The following is a 20,651-nucleotide window of genomic DNA, read 5'->3' as shown; positions in this document are numbered from 1 at the left end:
GTATCTGTCTTCTCCCTGTACTTCCAACCACGAATTAAAAAGTTCTGTAAACAGAAGAATCTTGGTTTGTTTTATTCACTGCTGTAGCGCCAAGATCAAGACCTCTTGTGTAATAGGGATACAGTAACTGATGAAAGAACAAAGCAGGATGGCAGGACTTTAACTGCTTTGCTCACTAGCTGTCTTCTAGGTGCTACAGTTACAAAGTTACAAAGATGAAAAGGGGATAGTTCATGTCCTCAGTAACTTATATTCTAATAATATAGACTTAAATATATAATTGGAGCGTAGAGAGATGGCCTAGTGATTAAATTGTCTGCTCTTCCAGAGGACCCAGGTTTGAGTTTGAGCAGCCACATGGCAGTTCACCATCAGCTGTAACTCTAGTTCCTGGCGACCCGATGCCCTCTTCTGGCTTCCACAGGCACTGCACTTACACGGGATGAACAGAGATACAGGCAAAACCCACACACATTAAATTAAACCAAATACATAATTATAGGTTGAGTGTCAAAGTAAGACATGTTATGAAAGAGTAATGCAGACTGGATGCAGGAGTGTGCATCGGTACTCAGGCTTTGGAGGCTGACACTGGAAGATCACTTAAGCCCCTCCCTGCCTTCTTTCTCCTTGTTTTTCACACAGGGTCCTCCTACTGATCCTCCTGCCTCCGTGTCTCAAGTGCTGGGATTACATGTATGGGCCACCACACTCAACCTGTGAGGCATCTTCTTTTAAAAATAAAAGCAGAGCCAGGTGTGGTAGCGCCTTTAATCTCGGCACTCAGGAGGCAGAGGCACTCAGGCACTCAAAGCCAGCTTAGCTACTGACCAATCAGTTTAGTTTTACTCATCAACCAGTAAGAGAAACATATATACAGGAGGATGTCCCCCATCAGTTTCTCTGGGTAACCCTGGCTGGCCTGGAACTCGATCTATAGAGCAGACTGGCCTCAAACTCACAGAGATTCACCTGCCTCTGCCTCTCCAGTGCAGGAACTAAAGGTGTGCACCCACCCCTGCACTTAGTGTACCACTTTTGTGCAAAGCCAAAAGAGCCAGAAGAGGGCATCATCTCCTGGAACTGGATTTTGTTAGCCACCATGTTGAGTGTTGGGATTTGAACCTGAATCCTCTGGAAGAGCAGTTAGTGCTCCTAACTGCTGAGCCATCTATCCAGTTCTGATAATTTTGATTTTTAGTATGGGATGGGAAAGTATTGAATGTTTTGTAGGGGACTGTGACCTGACTTAGATTTTAAAAGAGAGTCTGGCTGTCTTCAGTTTGATTGCATCAGGGCACTAATGGAAATAGACAAGCTGTTTTAGTTGCTTTCCTAATTGCTGGACAAATTGTATGACCATGGAAACTTAGGCAAGGGTTTGTTTCAGCTTTTAGTTGGAAGGGAAGTTCATCATGATAGGGAAGGCACGGGAGCTGCAGTATGAGGCTGCTAGTCACGTGTTCACAGTCAAGAGAGAGTGATGAATACTGGTGCTCAACTCATGTTCTTTGACTTCAGTCAAACCCCCGGCCCATGGAATGGTGCCACCCACAATTAAGGTGGGTCTTCCCACCTCAATTAACCTAATCTAGGTAATCCCTCACAGGCGTGCCCAGAGGCTTGTCTCCTAGCTAATTACCGAGCCTGTCAAGTTAACAGTATTAATCACATGTCTGCTGCAGCAAGCAGTTAGGCAGGATACAGCTTGGAATAGAATGTGGCTGGGAGCACAGCTCAGATGGTAGAGTGCTAGCCTGGTATGCACGAAGCCCTCAGTTTGATTCCCAAAGACGAATAAAATAAGACAACGGTGGTGCATGCCCAGCCCTCGGGAGATGGTTCTAGAAGTGAATTTAAAGCTCTTCTAGGCTACTTAAGTACCTTTCTCAAAAACAAAGAACTGAAGTAGAGAAGGGGGCGAGGGAATGGTATCCAGTATTGGTCAGTGTTGAGGAGTCTGAACCTAGCACCCTGAGCTTCTGGTTAAAAGAAAAAGAGGCCAAAGATGTAGTTTAATTGGTAGGGTACTTTCTCAACAAGTCCAAAGGCCTGCAGCCCAACCTCCAGCACTCCATAAAGTGGGAGTGGTGATGCACACCTGAAATGCCAGCACTGGAGGTAGAGACAGGAGGATCTGTAGTGTAAGGTCATCCTCAGCTATTCCGTGAGTTGGAAGGCAGCCTGTGATGCAAGAGACCAGATCTAAAACTACATCTTCAACAACAAATAAGGGTGCCCAAGCCTGCTAGCTGGGAGTAATCTAGAATCCTGTGTAGGTTTTCTTTAGGTCAGCAGAAAGCAATATACAAAAGTCACCTGAAGCCATCAACCTGCCTAGTTACAGCCATTTAGCTGCATTTTCACAACAGCTAAATTGTGGAATAAACCTAGATGTTCATAAACAGATGAATGGATAAAGAAGATATGGTATACACAGTGGAACCTTTCAGCTGTGAAGAATGAAATATTTGCAGAATAAACCAGACTCAGAAAGACAAATATGACATGTTCTCATATGCAGCATTTGAATTTAATTTTTTTTTTTCTGAGACAGGGTTCCTCTGTCTAGCTTTGGAGCCTGTCTTGTAACTTGATCTGTATACCAGGTTGGTCTCGAACTCAGATAGATCACCTGTCTCTGCCTCCCAAGTGGTGGGATTAAAGGCTCGCAAACCACCGCCCAGCTCTGGATATATATCAATCACATACTTATTTTAACAGGGAAGGAGAAAGGAGCCTGAAGGCAAGGAAGAGGGAATGGAAGAGGAGATAAGAAAGGGGAACAGCTGGGCGTTGGTGGCCCACGCCTTTAATCCCAGAGGCAGAGGCAGAGGCTGGTGGAGGCAGAGGCTGGCGGATCTCTGTGAGTTCGAGGGGAGCCTGGTCTCCAGAGAGAGTGCCAGGATAGGCTCCAAAGCTACACAGAGAAACCCTGACTCGAAAAACCAAAAAGAAAAAAAAAAAAAAAAAAAAAAAGGGAACAGAGCTGTATGGTGGTGGCAAATGCCTTGAGATTGAGACAAGCATATCTCTTTGTGAGTTCGAGGCCAGCCTGGTCTACACAGCCAGTTCCAGAACAGCCAGGGTTATTACAAAGAGAAACCCTGTCTTGAGAAACAAACAAAAAGGAATGGAATATACATTTGTCATGAAAACTAATGGTAACTAAATGAAGGTATCCAACAAGGAAAAAGAAGGTTATTGGGGAAGGGGACCAATAAGAACCAAGTATGAAACATGTGTATGACAATACCACAAGGAAATCTATTTTGCTTTTGTGTGTATGTTGTGTGTTCGTTGGGGGGGGGGGCAACTCAGAACTCATTTAAGGCCAGAACCTACCACTGATTATTTTAGGTAGGCTTCCAACTTGTGTATATCCTGTCTCCGAAGTGCTAGGCATGCACCGCTTGAAACCCGTTAGTTTGTATGCTAACTTTAAAAAAAAATTAAATTCTGGGGGCTGGAGAGATGGCTCAGCGGTTAAGAACACTTCAGAGGTCTTGAGTTCAATTCCCATCAACCACATGATGGCTCACAGCCCTCTGTGTAATGAGATCTGGTGCCCTCTTCTGGCCTGCAGGGACACATGCAGACAGAACACTGTATACATAATAAATCTTAAAAAGAAATTCTGCCAGGCGTCGCACACCTTTAGTGCCAGCACTTGGGAGGCAGGCAGATGATCTCTATGAGATCTACCTAGGACAGTTATGGCTATGTAGATAGACCCTGTCTCAAAACAAAACAAACAAAAACCCAACAAAGGAATCCTGTCTCTGAGCCTTCTCACCCCGCCCCCTCTGCTAGGGTCAAACTTTCAGACCCCGAGAAAGCATTCCAACACTGAACCACATGCCCAATCAGTCCTTGCTGGCTCTTTAAACAAGTGGGTGCTGTCAGGAACATCCATCCACAGAAGGCCTCTCAAGCCACTGAAGAAAACGCAGTCTCGATCCTCAAAGGAGGCTTCGTTTTGTTTTCCTTCTAAACAATAAATGTGAGCCGGGCGGTGGTGGCGCACGCCTTTCACCCCAGCTTTTGGGAGGCGGAGGCAGAGGCGGAGGCGGGCGGGTCTCTCTGAATTCGAGACCAGCCTGGTCTACAGAGCGAGTTCCAGGGCAGCCAGGGCCACACAAAGAAACCTTGTCCCGAAAAACTGAAGAAAAAAGAAAAGAAAAAGAAAGAAAAGAAATATGGCAAGAGTTGGGACCTCAGGACTGGAGGGCGCCTAGCGGTTTGCCTGCCAGTGTCTCGGAAGTCGGGCTCGGTTTCCGTCACAGGGCCGAGGAGCCCCTAAATCACACGTGTTTTGAATGCCAGGAGACAAGCCACCACTCAGAAACCAGGAAAACAACGGGACGGCTCCGCAACGCGCACGCGCCCCTCGCCGCTTCGGTTGGCCTTAAGCCCCGCCCCCTGCGCGGCCGCCGGGGAGGGTTGGGAGCCGAGCGCTCGCGCGACCGTTCTCGCTCAGTCTCCTCCAGCGCAGCGTCGCAAACGCGGCCGGAAAGCGCGGCGGCGCAGGCGCAGGCGCAGAGACCCGAGGGCGGCGGCGGCGGCGGCGGCGGCGGTGGTGGTGGTGGCTGCCGCTGGCCAGTGTAAGATGGCGGCGGCGTTGGTGGCGGCAGTGGACGGGGCGGCTGGGCCTGGAACAGTCGGAGCGTCCGCTGGCAGAAGGATGACCCGAGACGGGAAGCGGGCCGCCGAGCCTCGCCGGCTCCCGTGCTTGTAACTGTCCCAGCCGGACGCCCTCCCCTTGACCTACCCGGTCCGTGTCTCGTTCCGGCTCGGCCTGTTCCCCCTCCTCCCTGACGGCTCCCCCGCAGGATGGGCTCGATCCCCTTCCCCAGGCCCCCGGGGTGTAGGTCTCCCGCCCCCCTCATCCCGAGCCAGCGCCGGGAGGACCGCTCGCCCTTCGCCCAGGTCAGCCCGGCCGGGGCTGCCCCCCTAGAGCTACCCCCGGAGTTGACAGGGACTTGTCGCCCGCCCGGCGACCCGCTCGTACGCCCTCGTTTCTGCCCTAGGACCCGGCTCTGTGTGCGTCCCCCTGTCACTTGGGGGCCGCCGCGCAGTGTGTCCCCTCCCCCTCCCGAGTCCTCAGGCCCGGCACCTAGTACGCAAGGCCGAGGTCCCAGAAACTGGCGGTCTGGGGTAGAGTTCTCTCGGAGTGTGTGCGCCTCTCCCCCTGTCCCGACATCTTTTTAGGAAGCCTCAGAACGGCCCCACTCGGTCCTTATTAGCTGGAGAGCATCTGGTGGCTTGAATTTCCGACTCCCAGGATTGTTGGTGGAGCCTGTAAACAAACCGGCACTAGCGCTATCACGTTCTCCCCCCCCCCCGAGTCCTCCCCCCCCCAGCCCTCCCCGCTTCCTCTGTAGCTCCGGGACGAGAGAGAGGTGGTTTGGTTCACGGTTGGGAAGATGCAGGTTTTCCTCATAAATGACTTCCTAGTGTTGGTGGAGCTGGGAGATAACTCGCCCGGCGTTTAGATCTCGTGTTAATTCTTTGTATCTACGTTCCGTGTGTGGGTTTTGTTCAGTAGCCAGAATTGAATTAAGCCCTTTCGGTTTTAAATAGTTAGGAGGAGGGCCAGAAAAATAAGTAACGTGTGGTCATAAATGTTTTGACTGCGTTCACACACGGGGAGACAGCTTTGCCATGTAAACTTTAACTTCTCTCAGTTCTTCAGTGAACCTCCAGATCAGTTTTCTCAGGAGCCAGCCTGGCCTTACATCATTGATAAAAGGAGGAAAGGTGAGTGGGAGTCGAAGGCTTTTAATTCCTCAATTCAGAACAGACTCTGTCCCGATGCTCAAGTGCAGACTACCGTTCCAAAAGTTTGGATGTTGTTTATAACTTTGTTCCAGCTTTGGTTCGATTACTTAATCTACTCTGTTCTGACCAGCTGCCCTGAACTATTGCCGTGTGTCTTCAAATGATTTGCATTAGGCCTAGAGTGAACACGCTGTCTCTGTTGTTTATTCATTTACGTTGTGTTTTGTCTTTGTGCAGATCATGTCTTATATTGTTAAAAAGTGAGAATTGGTTTGCCTGAATCGTTTAGCCTTTTTTTTTTTTTTTTTTTTTTTACATTTTTGGTTTTTTGAGACAGGGTTTTCTGTAGCTTTGGAGCCTATCCTGCAACTTGCTTTGTAGGTCAGGCTGGCCTTGAACTCAGAGATCCAACTGCCTCTGCCTTCTGAGTGCTTGAGTGCTAAGGATTAAAGGCAGTTAGGCTTTTGTCAAATCAGTCTCTTCTCTCAGACCCAAAAGTTATCATACATGCGATAGGAGTGATGCATGAGCCTCCATTTAGTTGGTGTCTAAGTCCAGTTAGTCTCAGAGGTCCAACTTTTCAAAACACAGTGGGAAGTTTTTGGTTAAAAGTGTCTCCTTTTGTATCTAGCTCGCAGGATTTTTCATTAGTAGAAGCAGCATCATGTGCTATCATCAACATGGGCCAAGCCAAAGAGTCAGAACATAGTTAAGTGTGACTCTGTAAGGCCTATAGGCTTCTGGTCGCAGAGAGCAGAACTGTGCTTGAGACTCATAAGACTTAATAGAAAAGCTAAGTGGCTCTGTAAGGTTGGTCTGATCAGTTCGTTCAGGAAGAAACGTTAGTGTGACTGTGTTAAGTTTTATTCGCAGTGCCCAAACTAGAAAATGTTCATTATGAATTAAAAGAAAATGTTAATGCAGAGGCAGGCGGATCTCCGAGTTCCAGGACAGCTAGGGCTGTTACACAGAGAACCCAAAGGGGGAAAAAGTTAATGCTGATGTGTGTGTGTGTGTGTGTGTGTGTGTGTATATATATATATATATATATATATATATATATATATATATATGATCTAAGAACAAAGTACAGCTTTTAAAATGAAGGAGATGAGAAGAGGGTGTCAGATACCCCAGAACTGGAGGTATAGATGATGGTTGTGAGCTGCCATGTGGGTGTTGTGAATGAAACCTGGATCCTCTGCAAAGAACAGCCAGTGCTCACTCTTATTCACTGAACCATTCTCTAGCCCATTTATTTGGTTTTTGAGACAGGAATTCACCTTATCCTGGGCTGGCCTGAAATTTGTTATGTAGATAAGGCTCATCTTGCAAACTAAGCCTTCTCTAGCTTCCCAAGTGCTTGGTGTACAGATATGAGGCACAGCACCGAGGTAATATTTTCATGTATTTGTTTTGTTTTAGCACTCATCGTTCTAGTTTTTTCCAGTTGTGGTCAGTCGTGCCCCCCCCCCTCCGGGTTTCTCTGGCTTTGGAGGCTGTCCTGGAAGTAGCTCTTGTAGACCAGGCTGGTCTCAAACTCACAGAGATCTACTTGCCTCTGCCTCCCGAGTGCTGGGATTAAAGGCGTGTGCCACCAACGCCTGACCCAGTTGTTTTGTTTTGTTTGGTCTTGCTTTTTGTTTGTTTGTTTGTCTTTTGCTGTTTTTTAAAGAACTGGGGACCTAGGCTGGTGGTGGTACCAAACACCTTTAATCCCAGCACTTGGAAGCAGAGGCAGGAGGATCTCTGAGTTTGAGGCCAGCCTAGTCTACAGAGTGAGTTCCAGGACAGCCAGAGCTACATAGTGAGATTCTGTCTCAGAAAAAATGAACAAACGCTGGGTCTAGGTCTGGGTCTAGGTCTCAGGTATACTAAACCTCTGTTACTGAGCCACAGCCTCAGTCCCTCAGATTTATTTCTAAGATTATGTATTTGTGTCTATGTGGGAATTTATGCTTGTGAGGGCAGTGCCTGTGGAGGCTAGAATAGAAGGCACCAGATTCCTTGGAGCTGGAGTTATAGCCTGTTGTAAACTGTCATGTGTGGTGATATATTATGATTTATTAAAGCTTGTCTGAGGATTCAGAAAGCAAAGCCAGTCACAAAGCCATACGAGCTAGCCGGGCAGTAGTTGCACACACCTTTAATCCCAGCACTCCTGAGTAAAGAGGTGGATGGTTCTGTTAGTTCAAGGCCACACCGACTACAGGAAATTGATCCAGTTCTAAAAGAAACAGCTCACACAAAGATGATCTCAGCACCTGGAATCACATGACTATAATCCCATCACTAGAGAGGTGGAGACAGGAGTGATAATGGGTGGGTTGAGAAAGAATAAAAGGCAGGAGGAGACAGGAACTGAGAGCTTTTGCCTCTGAGGATTCTTGGAGACACCATTGCTATTTCAGCTGGCCAGAGGTAAGATCTACGGGTTTGGCTGCTTTGCTTCTCTTGTCTTCAGTTTGAAGCTTGAACCCCAATATCTGTTTCTGTTTTTTTTTTTTTTTTTTATTTTTTGTGCTACATTATGTGGTTTCCAGGAACTGAACTCATGTACTCTGCAAAAGCAGTAAGCACTTTAATTACGGAGCCATCTCCAGTCCTCTCAATTTCAGTTTTAATTGTTCATATCAGAGGTTTGCTTTGTAATTGTTCATGTAGGATGCCTCTCAAACCTGATTTCTGAACATAGGAATAGGAAACGTTTGTATATGTGTATTTCTAAATGCATTTCTACCCCGAGCAAGGTTTCTCTGTGTAGCCCTGGTTGTCCTGGGTCTTGCTCTGTAGACCAGGCTGGCTCTAAATGCATTCTTAAACTAAGCATCAATATTTATTTGTTTGCTTGTTTGTTTTTAATTTTTTTTTGAGGCAGGGTTTCACTGAATAACAGTCCTGGTGTCCTGGCTGTCCTGGAACTCTCTTTGTAGACCAGGCTGACCTTCAACTCTGAGATATTCGTCTGCCTCTGCCTCCCAAGTGCTGGGATTAGAGGGGTGCACCACCACCTCGAAGCCAACAATATTTTTTTTTTCATTGATTTTGTCCTCTTGGTCTGTTAGCATACCTTATCAGAGTACATTCTGATTCCTTCCCCTTCTGCTATAATGTCCACTGGTGCTGTAACTATCCCCTGTGTGATTCACTTTTGCTATGAAAGGGATACATTTTCTCCAAGATGTGGTGGTGAGCCTTACCAACAGATTATTAAGAATGTGACAAGGAAATGCTTCTCTTTTTTCTGCGGGGCGGTGGTGGCGCAGCCTTTAATCCCAGCACTCGAGAGGAAGAGGCAAGGAGATCTCTGTGAATTTGAGGCCAGCCTGTTCTACAGAATGAGTTCCAAGAGAGGCTCCACAGTTAACTCATAGATGCCCTGTCTCAAACAAAGAAGATTTGTGTTGGAAATACTTTCTTTTTCTAAAGTGAATCAGGGATCTTTTCATCTCAAATCTACACCAGTGCAGATAAAGAATTTTAAACCTTTTTGGTTTGTTTTTCTTCCACATCTGTTTTGGAAGAGTCAAGGGTTCACAAAAGTTGAAGTTTGATCACAGTACAGTGTGAAGGCAGCTTCATTTAGACTATTGTGTGTTTTGTTTTGTTTTAGGGCTGATTAACTTTTATCACCACCACCCAAGGGCTGGATTTCCTATTGTAATGCCAAGATTCTTGGCAGTGGTCATGAGTTAGACATATGTATTTTATGAGATCTGGAGGTTTTGTTGCATGAAGAGAGTGGAGGAGAAAATGAAATATGTTGAAAGAATAGCTTGACTACTATCTCTTACTGCTTGTTTTATTGGAAAAGGACACTCGTCCACCACCCACTCCCCAAAACTGCAGGAAAGACTTTAAGTAACATCTTTGTATGTGTCAATCATATTTTTAGTCTGTATATCACAGCTGTAAAATTCTTGTCTTTCTAAGACCATTTCAGGGTTCTAAGTATTACCAAGGAACAAGGATTTTTTTGTTATTTCTTTCTCTTCTAAAGATGGACTCTTGTGTAACTGCAGTCTGGTCTCAAACTCAGTAGGTAACTGAGAATGACCTTGAACTTTCAGTCTTAGGTAGCCTCTGCCTTGTTAATGCCAACACAAACATGTACCACCATCCTGGGTTTGTTCATTTGAGACCAGGTCTAGTCTCTTGCCACGTCTTATCTTGAGCTCATTGTGTAGCCCAGACTGGCCTTGAACTCACACCACTCCTCTTCCGGTCTCAATTTTCTGAGTCCTAGGATTTATATGTGTAGGTGACCACACCTGGCACTAGAGGCTTTTAACATCAAATGACTAAGCTGTGTTGTCAGTAGATTTGCTACTGTATTGCTTTTGCTGTATAAAAATTACTTTAAACATGTTTAGGAAATACCTAGATTATAAACAAGCAACAAGGAACCAGTCTCAGCATCTCTGAATTTGGAAGCTAGCCTGGTATATGCAGCAAGTTCCAGAACTATGTAGAGAGACCCTGCCTAGAAAAGAAAAAAAACAAGAGAACATCCAGTCTGAAGATTTTACTATATAGCATTGGTGCTAGAGTTGGGTTTTTGTTTTGTTTTTTATTTTTTATTTTTAATTTTGTATACATTGGTGTTTTGCCTGAATGTATGCCTGTGTGAGGATGTTGGATCCTCGAGTTAGACTGTTGAGAGCTACCATGTGGGTGCTAGGAATTGAACCCTGGGTCCTCTCTCAAAGAGCTGATTTATGGAGTTAGCTTTAAGTCTTTGGGATTGAACTTGCCTTTTTCTTTTCTTTTCTTTTTTCTTTTTTGTTTGTTTGTTTTCAAGACAGGGTTTCTCTGTAGCTTCGGAGGCTGTCCTGGCACTCGCTCTGGAGACCAGGCTAGTCTTAAACTCAGAGATCGCCTGCCTCTGCCTCCTGAGTGCTGGGATTAAAGGCGTGCACCACCAACGCCCGGCGCCTTTTTCTTTTCTTAACTAGATCACCAGTAAACCGAGATAATCTGTTACTCACCTCCCTTATTTAGAACTCAAGAACCCGAATGAATGAATGAGTAGCAAGCATGGGACTCTTAGAACCGAGAGTACAGTACTCCCCATTATTTGTAGTTTGGATTTTTTTTTTTTCTTTCAACCTTGGGATAAAGATACTAATTGGCAAAGTACAGAATTAAACAATTCATGAGTTTCAGATTGTGTGCTTTTCTGAGTAGCAAGATGGAATCTACCCCAGCTTTCCTGGGACCTGAATCATTTCAGGTCCTGTATCTAAGTTGTATTCACTAGTCTTTTCTTTCTTTCTTTCTTTTTTTTTTTTTTTTTTTTTTTTTGGTTTTTTGAGACAGGGTTTCTCTGTGTAGCTTTGGAGCCTATCCTGGCACTAGCTCTGGAGACCAGGCTGGCCTCGAACTCAGAGATCCGCTTGCCTCTGCCTCCTGAGTGCTGGGATTAAAGGCGTGCACCACCAGACTGTAGTGTGTGTCACTAGTCATTTCTTAGTTGCTTATTATCTATTATCAGACCACTCATGCTGTAATAGTCTCTGTTCAGGTAAATGGCCCCCAAATGTAAGAATGCAAATTACAGAGAGCAGTTGTACTGGCTTCCTTTAAGTGAAGAGGAAGCATTCCAGTAAGGTAAAGGTAGGTACATGCCTGTAATACCAGATATTCTGAAGGCTGAGGCAGGAGAATCTTGACTTCAAGACCAATGTAGGCACCCTGAGTGCTCCTGAGTCCCCTTATCCCCAAAGCATAGAGCAAGAATCTTATGCTGTGATTTCTAAGATATGCAATAAAATGTCATCAGAGAGACACCACACCACGTTTATTTATTTATTTATTTATTTAATTTTATTTACTTATTATGTATACAGCATTCTGCTTCCATGTATATCTGCACACCAGAAGAGGGCACCAGATCTCATAGATAGTTGTGAGCCACCATGTGGTTGCTGGGAATTGAACTCAGGACCTCTGGAAGAGCAGTCAGTGCTCTTAACCTGGGCCATCTCTCCAGCCCCACACCGGGTTTATATTGGTATCTTTTTAAAAAGATTTACTTGTTTGCTTTTTGTTTGTTTGGTTTTGGTTTTTCGAGACAGGGTTTCTTTGTGGCTTTGGAGGCTGTCCTGGAAGTAGCTCTTGTAGACCGGGCTGGTCTCCAACTCACAGAGATCTGCCTGCCTCTGCCTCCAGAGTGCTGGGATTAAAGGCGTGAGCCACCACTGCCCTATTTATTTGTTTTTATATTTATGTGTGGTGTGACAAAAGTTTTCCTGGGGAGAAAAACATAGGTCTCCTCACCCCAGATAAGGAGCCTACCACAGACCAAAAAGAAAGGCCAAAGCCCTGATCCCATAAACATTTTATTTTTCAATTATTTTATTTACTTATTGAGGTAGGGCCTCACGATATAACCCAGGCCTGACTCCTATAACTTAGTCTGTAGACAGATTGTCCTGGAGCTCACAGAGATCCACCTGCCTCTGCCTCCTGAGTGCTGAGATCAAAGGTGTGGACCACCATACCTGACCCCATAAACATAATTTATGTAGTGTGAATCCCTTGCTTTGAATTTCAATGCTATTAGGATAGTAAATAGTATATATTATGAGAATGTAACTGGCAGTATTATTAGAAAATTGGCTTGGAGGATTATTTGTTATTGAAGTGAGAAAATGCGCATTTCCCCTTGTAAATAATTTAATTTTAACCTATTTTCAGAATAGGATTTCTTTGAGTAACCCTGGCCGTCTTGGAACACTCTCTGTAGACCAAGCTTGTCTCAAACTCACAGAGATCCATCTGTTTGCCTCCCAAGTGCTGGAATTAGAAGTGTGGGCACCAATACCTAGCCAGTATCTTTATTTTTTGAAATTAAAATATAATTACATAATATTTTCCATTTTTTTCTCTTTCCAACCCCTCACTGTACTCCTCCCTCCAAATTCATGGCCTCTTTTTCTTTATAGTTTTACACACACACACACACACACACTTCAAAATGCATAAATATAACCTGTTCAGTCTATTTAATATCACTTGTATGTATATGATTTCAGGTCTGATCACTTGGTATTGGATAATGAATGAGGGGCTTTTCTCTGGGGAAGACTATTTCTCCTGCTGTCCTTTTCTCTCCTGTCAGTGTTCCTTTGTGTCCTGATCTTTGTCACGTGCTGGGGCCTGGTAAGGTTTCCCATTCTCTGTTAGCATGTCTATTGGTGTCATGTTTTTCCAGGTCTTGTTTAGGCAGCCACACTGATGGGACTTAATGGGTGTAGCTTCTGAAGTTTCTAGACATAATCTCAGTAGAGAACAGGTGGTCATGTGGTGCCTAATTCTAGCTGAAATATCTGCAATACCATTCCTGCACTTAAGGCTTAGGGATGTCATCGGGGGTAAGGGGCCAGACTCTAAGAGCTAGAGGAAAATGAAATTTATTTATTTATTTATCTATTTATTTATTTAGGTTTCTCGAGACAGGGTTTCTCTGTGTAGCTTTGGAGCCTATCCTGGCACTCACTCTGGAGACCAGGCTGGCCTCGAACTCAGAGATCCGCTTGCCTCTGCCTCCTGAGTGCTGGGATTAAAGGCGTGCGCCACCAACGTCCGGCAAGGAAAATCAAAACGAGAAGAGAATTGATAAGAAGCCGGGCATTGGTGGCGTCCACCTTTAATCCCAACACTGGGGAGGCAGAGGCAGGCAGATCTCTGTGAGTTCAAGACAAGCCCGGTCTACAAGAGCTAGTTCCAGGACAAGCCTTCCAAAGCCACAGAGAAACCCTGTCGCTAAAAACAAAACAAAAAAATGATGAAAAGGAGAGGAAGACTAATTCTAGATGATGATGATGGAATCTTGAAAAGCAAATTCATACTTTGGGTGGAAATTATCCTTGAGCAGCTGTTGAATTATAAGCAATATAGGGCATCTGTCTTCTCAATGGGAACTGAGAACCATGTGGCTTACAAATACCTGTCTTACTAATAATTGAACTTTTGGAGCATCACCTTTCAGTTTCAGAAAAAATTCTAAAACCTACTTCATTTAAATGTAGGTGTTTATTTTATGTAGGAGATTTGTTAGCTGCATAGCAGAATGAGACATGGACTGATCTGAGAATGCTGGGAAAATATAAGTCAAAAGAACTGACTAAAACAGTTCTTAGTAGGGCTGGAGAGATGGCTCAGAGGTTAAGAGCACTGGCTGTTCTTCCAGAGGTCCTGAGTTCAATTCCCAGCAACCACATGGTGTCTCACAACCATCAGTTATGAGTTCTGGTGCTGTCTTCTGGTGTGCAGAAGCACACAGAAGCAGAATGTTGTATACATAATAAATAAATAAAATCTTAAAAAAAAAAGAATGGCGGTCAGAGGATAATTTCCAACCTTGATCCTTGCCTTCCACCTTAAAAAACAACAACAACAACAACAACAACAAAAAACAGTTCTTAGTAAAAGGATCGAGTAATGTTACTTAGTAGATGTTTCTGTCAGGCCCAAAGTAAAATGGAGTGAGTCATCAGACCAGTTTTTATAGGCTCTAGATTTAGTCTGAATTGAAGGAAAGTTAAAAAATATACTGTCTCCATAGGGGTGATGGAGGTTTAGTTCAGTGGTAGTATAATTAATATAATTAATATTATTCATATTAATAATGATAGTTTTATCCAGCCGTGACATCTCGTGTGTGTAACCCAGTAATGTTCTCATAGAAGGTTCAATGCAAGTCTGAGACCAACTTGAGTAACATAGTGAGTTCTAGGTTGCCCTGGGCTATGTGGTAATAACTGCTCAAAAACAAAACAAATAACTCCCTCCTACAAACAAACCACCAGAGTAATAATAGGGATAATAGTGTAACCTTGAGAATTTAGTGGCTTAAAAACAATTTATAGCTGAGCAGCAGTGGCGTATACTTTTAATCCCAGCAGGTGATTCTCTGAGTTGGAGGCCAGCCTGGTGTACAGGGCCATTTCAGGACAGCCAAGGCTATACAGAGAAACACAAACCAAAGCAAAAAACCACTATTTTTATTTTTAAAATGGCATGTATGTGTCTGTGGCGAATGGGTATGTCCACAGAGGCCAGGGTCATTGGATCCCACAGGTGGTGTGGGTTCTGGGAACCAAACTCTGATCCCTGTATGAACAGCATGTTCTTTTAACCACTGAGATACCTTACCAGCCTCAAATTTAATGTGCTTAACAGTTGAGGATTAAAGGCAAGTGTGCCACCAAACCTGGCCACCCGACAATTTTTAAATAAGAGATTCTTGGTTATTTTTCTGCTCGACTTTCAGTTAATAGTTTGTCTCATAGTTAGCTAAAAATTTATTACTAAAACAGAAAAAACAAACTAGATCACTGGGATTTACTTCTGAACTTGAAATAACACCTGGATTCCCCCCCCCCATCCTCGAATAGTTTACTCTTTAACCTTCAGTTTGGCAGGAGTCTGGTTATTTTTAGAGTATAGGCAGTAGAGCTAATCTAAACTCCAGCTACCTGAGACAGTGACCTCAGCTCTTCCAACTCAGCATGGTTCGTTCGACCATATTTTACATATTGATTGGCCAGAGTGGAAACAATGGAGTTTTGGGGTACATAATGCATTGAAAATGGAAAAGATGCTTAGTGCCTGAATCAAAATGTATTTATCTTGTTGATCAGTGGAAGAGATTCTGCAGTGGCTATGGTATTAAAGTTGTAGGGCACAGTTAGAGTGTCTTGGCTTGCCTTAGTTTGGACTAAGGCTGCTAGAACAAAATGCCAATGACTGGTGGCTTAGACAGCAGAACTTAATTTTCTTATCATTCTAGAGGGTAAAATCTAAGAGATCATGGATGTCTTTCAGCTTATAGAAATCTATCTGCCTCCTCACTGTGCCTTCCCATGCTAGAGAGAAAGGGAGAAATAACTGTCTCTCACAAAGTTTGTTAATCCTGTCATGGGGCTATCCGTTTTTATGACCTCAGCTAACCCTGATTGTATCTGAAAGACTCCATCTTTAAATGCTATCACATTGCAGGTTATAGCCAGTGGTTACTATAGTTTCTGCACTAGAATTGAATTGGTTGTATTTAATTTTGAACGAAACTTAGAATTATAGCTTCTCTCAAGTGTAGTTGTTATTGTCATTGTGTGTGTGTGTGTGTGTGTGTGTGTGTGTGTGTGTATACAAGTATGCCATAGCATGCCTGTCAGGGGCAGAGACAACCTCATGTGGCTTTCTTTCCTCACTTTTCACCTTGTTTGTGGTAGGGTTGTTTGCACCTGTGTATACTACGCTAACTACACTGCAAGTTTCTGGGAATTCTAGCTCCCATCTTTCATAGGAACACTGTTGTGACAGATGTGAGCTTACCATATCTTGATTTTTCTGTGGCGCCTGAGGATTTGAAATCATCCTTAAAACACTTATGTGGCAAGCACTTTTTTTTTACCCACGACTCCATAACTTCTTTTTTTTTTTTTTTTAGAGAAATGGTTCCCCAAATGGGAATTTATAATATCGTTAAAGGATATGTAAGATGATCCAGTGGTGTATAGAAAAAGAATGTTGAGTATTTATTTGGCATATAGTCTAGAAAAAATTACGTGCCTTTTAAAAATTATTACATTTTTTTTTTTTTATTTTGTGTATGTGCCATGGTGCATGTATGGAAGTCTGAGGACAATTTGTTGGAGTCCTTTTTCCTTCCATGTTAATCCCGGGAATCAAATTCAGATTTGCAGGCTTGGTGCCAGGTCAGGTACATTACTACTGAGCTATCTTGCTAGCCCTATTTTACAATTTTTAAAGATTATTTTTATTTTATTATTGTGTGAATGGGTGTTTTTCCTGCCCTTTGCACCAAATGCATACTTGATGCCTGTGGAGGCCAGAAGAGGGCACCCTGTTCCTTAGAACTAGAGTTACAGATGATTGTGACCTGCCCTGTGGGAACTGAACCTGAGTCCTCTGAAAGAACAGCAAGTGCTCTTGAGCTCTGAGCCATCTTTCCAGCCCCCCATTTTGTAAGATAGGGTTGGTCATATTATGTAGCTTTGGCGGGCTGTTAATCTGTATGTAGTCCAGGTTGACCTCTAACTCTTGGCAATTCTCTTGCCTCAGCCTCTCAAGTGCTGGGATTACCAAGGTGTGCTTCCATGTTTAATATTCAATAATATTAATAAATAATAATATTAATAATAATTAATGATAATATTAATAATAATATTATAATAATATTAATAAACCTTAATATTTAATGCAGTCTGATTGTATATGTATACATATATATTGGTAGATATCCAAAGTTAATAAAATTTTGATCACTGTTCCTTTCTGCATAGGTTTTAACATAAAATTTTATTAGTGTATAACATCTGGAATAGTTTCAGGTTGAATATTCCTTCCTTCCATAAAGTGTGGAGGATCAGAATTATTTTACATTTCAGCTTTTCAGATTAGCATTTGTTGTTGTTGCAGTGTTGGGCATTGAGCCCACCCAGGGCCTCATGTGTGCTGGCCAAGCACTATTAAACCATACTTTAAGCCCAGATTTGGGAATGTTTGCATACAAATAATATGAACATCTGAAATGCTTTAAAAATTTAAACTAATTGAGGATCATGTTAATTCTCAGAAAGTTTCACAATTTGGGGGCATTTGGATACTTAGACTAGGAGACTAGGGGCATGCAGTCTTTTTTGTTTTGTTTTGTTGTTTTTGAGGCCAGGCTCCCATATAGCCCACACCAACTTTGAACTTGCTATGTGTCTGAGGATAACCTTGAACTCACAGGCCTGCCTTCACTTCTTAAGCACTGGGACTATAGGCCATGTCCAGCTTTCTGTCTGTTATTTATAGATGAAAGAAAGTCTAGTGAAGCTTATGGACTCATCACGGTACAGTTTATGAACAGCTTTTCTCATTCGCTGGAATCTGGAACTGCTACTTTTTAGTCTGGGACTGATTTTGCTAAACTTTTATCTTTAGAAACCAACTGTTTGCTGTGGTTTGTATAAGCGTTCACAGGGTTTTATGTTTCTGATTTACTAATCTGTCAACTTCAACTCAAAGAAGAAACCATTTTGAAAGAACCTTAAACCATTTTCTCTCCCAAAAGACTATCCTATGAACTCTGGATATGAGATGAACATCGTGTCTTCCTTTTCTCCACTTCTCAGGGTAGGTCATAGAGGCTGGCCAAGTCTTTTCTAAAGCAATATGACAAGTTCATACATTCCCAGCCTCCCGGAGAAGATGCTCTTTAGTTATGAGAAAGGTTTTAGGGAGCTGCTGCTTTATCCTCTGGAAGTGAATAATGGCGGGGTGAGGCTGTGATGTGGTAGATAGTTTAATTCCAGAAATGGAAGAATATATCAGCTACTTCTAATTTACCATGATATGTGGCAGGCCTTATCAGTAATAAAAAAACTTCACTTATTTCACAAGACTTTTACAATAATGTAATTAATTTTAAACCTGTTGATTCGGGGTTGGGGAGATTACTGAGATGTTAAAGGATATAAATAGTAACTAATGGAGACAGAACCAAGTGCTGTATTTACCAGAATACATCCAAATGGGATGGGAGAGGTTAAGAACACTTACTTGACTTGGAGAAGACCTGGACTCATTTCTCAGCTCCTGCCTGGTGGCTCACAAACTATCCATAGCTCCAGTTTCAGGGGATCCAACACCATCTTCTGATCTTCTCAGACACTAGTGCACCACATACATACAGAAAGCTCATTCGCAAACCTTTGTTTAAAATTATGTACACATCAAAGGGGGGAAAGAAGCCAGCTGTGGTGGCTCACAGTTGTGATCCTAGCTCTGGGGAATCTGAGACAGAAAGGTCTCCAGCCTGAGGTACAGAGTGAGATCCTGTCTCAAAATGAAACAAAAGTGAGAAGTAATCTGCTCTGGAAATAGCTTGTATATGGCTGTTCACATCTTGTTGGCACTGTCTTTTATCGCTGATCTTATAGATGTTTTCTCAGATTCAGTCCTGGTGTTTTGCTTGTTTTGTTTTTGTTTGTTTGCAGTATTTCTACTTTTCTACTGTGGCCTGCAGCAAGCATTCTTTGGGCAGCTGCCTCTGCAGAGGACAGTTTTTATGAAACAGCATAGGTTTCTGAAAAGGAGAGAAGTAGAGAGTGAGGATAAGGATGGGCTTCTAGGATAATTGTTAGGGGAATGAAAGGGCTCTTGAAAGATTGGAGGACGGTGCCTGGGTACTCAGTCTTAGGTCATAATCATACTTTGTCTTTTACCACTGCCTTTTGTTCAAGACACTGAAAGGGCTAAACAAAACTCTGGCCTGAACAATATTATTCTTTGCTATTTGGAATTTGTAGGAGGTGGCAGTAAGGCCCTGGAGATGGGTAGGAGTGTTATAGAAGCATTAAAGATTCCGGGTGTTGGTGGCGCATGCCTTTAATTCCAGCACTCGGGATGTAGAGGCAGGTGGATCTCTGTGAGTTTGAGACCAGCCTGGTCTACAAGAGCTAGTTCCAGCACAGCCTCCAAAGCCACAGAGAAACCCTGTCTCCAAAACCAAAACCAAAACCAAAAACAAAAACAAAAAACAAAACAAAAAGATACATTCCCTAGTTCTAGTTAGGGTTTTTTTTTTTTTTAAAGATTTTATTTATTTATTATGCATACAACATTCTGCTTCCATGTATATCTGCACACCAGAAGAGTGCACCTGATCTCATAACGGATGGTTGTGAGCCACCATGTGGTTGCTGGGAATTGAACTCAGGACTTCTGGAAGATCAGTCAGTGCTCTTAACCTCTGAGTCATTTCTCCAGCCCTTGAAGTAATGTTTGCCATTATGTAAAATGAGCTAAGATGGTTTAGTAGAAATTCTCTTTTACATACCTTTGTATGGCCAATCTGGCACTCACAGAGATCCGCTTGCCTCTGCCTCCCAATAGCTGGGATCAAAGGGGTGTGCCAGCCTGCCTGCTTATAATCTTATTTGTCTTTGAATGACCAAAGGTTAGGTTCCTTTCTGAGCTTGATTTCTGAGATTCAGAATCTTGATTTTGCAGAAACAAATGCTTCACAGAGTTTGTGGAAATGAGTGCTACTTAACAGTAGCACTTGCTCAGAGGGCAGTGCTGAAGGTAGTCTTCTTGTGTTGAGTTGAGGTTCTTAACCAGCAACTTGTTACTAGATTTGTGCCTGCTGTTTCAAGTTTTATCTCAGTTCCTTCTTTCCCATGTGGAAAAATAAAAAACACTATCAGCTACTCAAGAAAGAAGGTAAAGAGTTGGCAGTTAACACCCCCACCCCCAAGTATGTGTCTTTATGGAATTACATCCAGGGAAGCGGGGAGGGGAGTTTAGCAACTGAATAGTAATATTAAGTGTACCCACATAAAAGATTAGTGCTTATGGTAAAACCTAATGAATCATTAAATGTCCTTGTCTGTTTTATTGTCTTTCCCGGGGCTTTTCTAATTATTTTATTTCTTCCCAAATCTAGGCTGGATACAGCAAATACCATTTTCAAGATGTCCAGCAAAGGGAGCAGCACAGATGGCAGAACAGATTTAGCTAATGGTAAGGGACCAAAGGTGAAACTCTCTTTACCGTCAGTTGAGGTCTCTCTCCCCTTCTTTGCTAAGGGAGAGAGGAGACCTGGATTTAGTGGGACAAAGGAGCCCTTTGTGTGTTGAGTATGGGAAAGCACACAGCAGTCATCTTGGATTGCCTGTTACTTTAGGTCTTTCAGATTTTATCTGTTGTTTTCAGAAGATCAATACAGAGATGCTTCTTTCTTTTTTAATTTTTTGTGTTGTGTATGGTTATTTTGCCTGCATGTATGTCTGTGCACTACTTTTGTGTCTGGTGCCTGCCCAGGCCAGAAGAGGGTGTTAGATCCTTTGGAA

The 20,651-nt window shown here is 43.2% G+C and overlaps 1 protein-coding gene across 5 annotated transcripts in view; it reads left to right on the top strand.

Annotated features, from left to right (window-relative positions):
• Positions 1 to 4,560: 4,560 nt before the first annotated feature.
• The window catches only part of Dcaf8 (DDB1 and CUL4 associated factor 8), a 41,021-nt gene continuing 24,930 nt past the window's right edge, over positions 4,561 to 20,651 (top strand). Inside the window, exons 1-4 of one of the 5 annotated variants that reach the window (XM_027418956.1) lie at positions 4,611 to 4,774; positions 5,688 to 5,760; positions 17,870 to 17,931; positions 20,246 to 20,322. In XM_027418956.1, coding sequence (XP_027274757.1) covers positions 20,274 to 20,322 — 49 coding nt within the window. In that variant the 5' untranslated portion in view covers positions 4,611 to 4,774; positions 5,688 to 5,760; positions 17,870 to 17,931; positions 20,246 to 20,273. The other 4 variants (XM_027418955.2, XM_027418954.1, XM_027418959.2 and 1 more) reach the window with 4 other exon arrangements.

This window comes from Cricetulus griseus, chromosome 5 (genome assembly GCF_003668045.3).
Source record: "Cricetulus griseus strain 17A/GY chromosome 5, alternate assembly CriGri-PICRH-1.0, whole genome shotgun sequence".
Classification (NCBI taxonomy): domain Eukaryota; kingdom Metazoa; phylum Chordata; class Mammalia; order Rodentia; family Cricetidae; genus Cricetulus; species Cricetulus griseus.
Note: the sequence above shows the minus strand (reverse complement) of the source record. Positions and strands in the feature narration are given on the sequence as shown.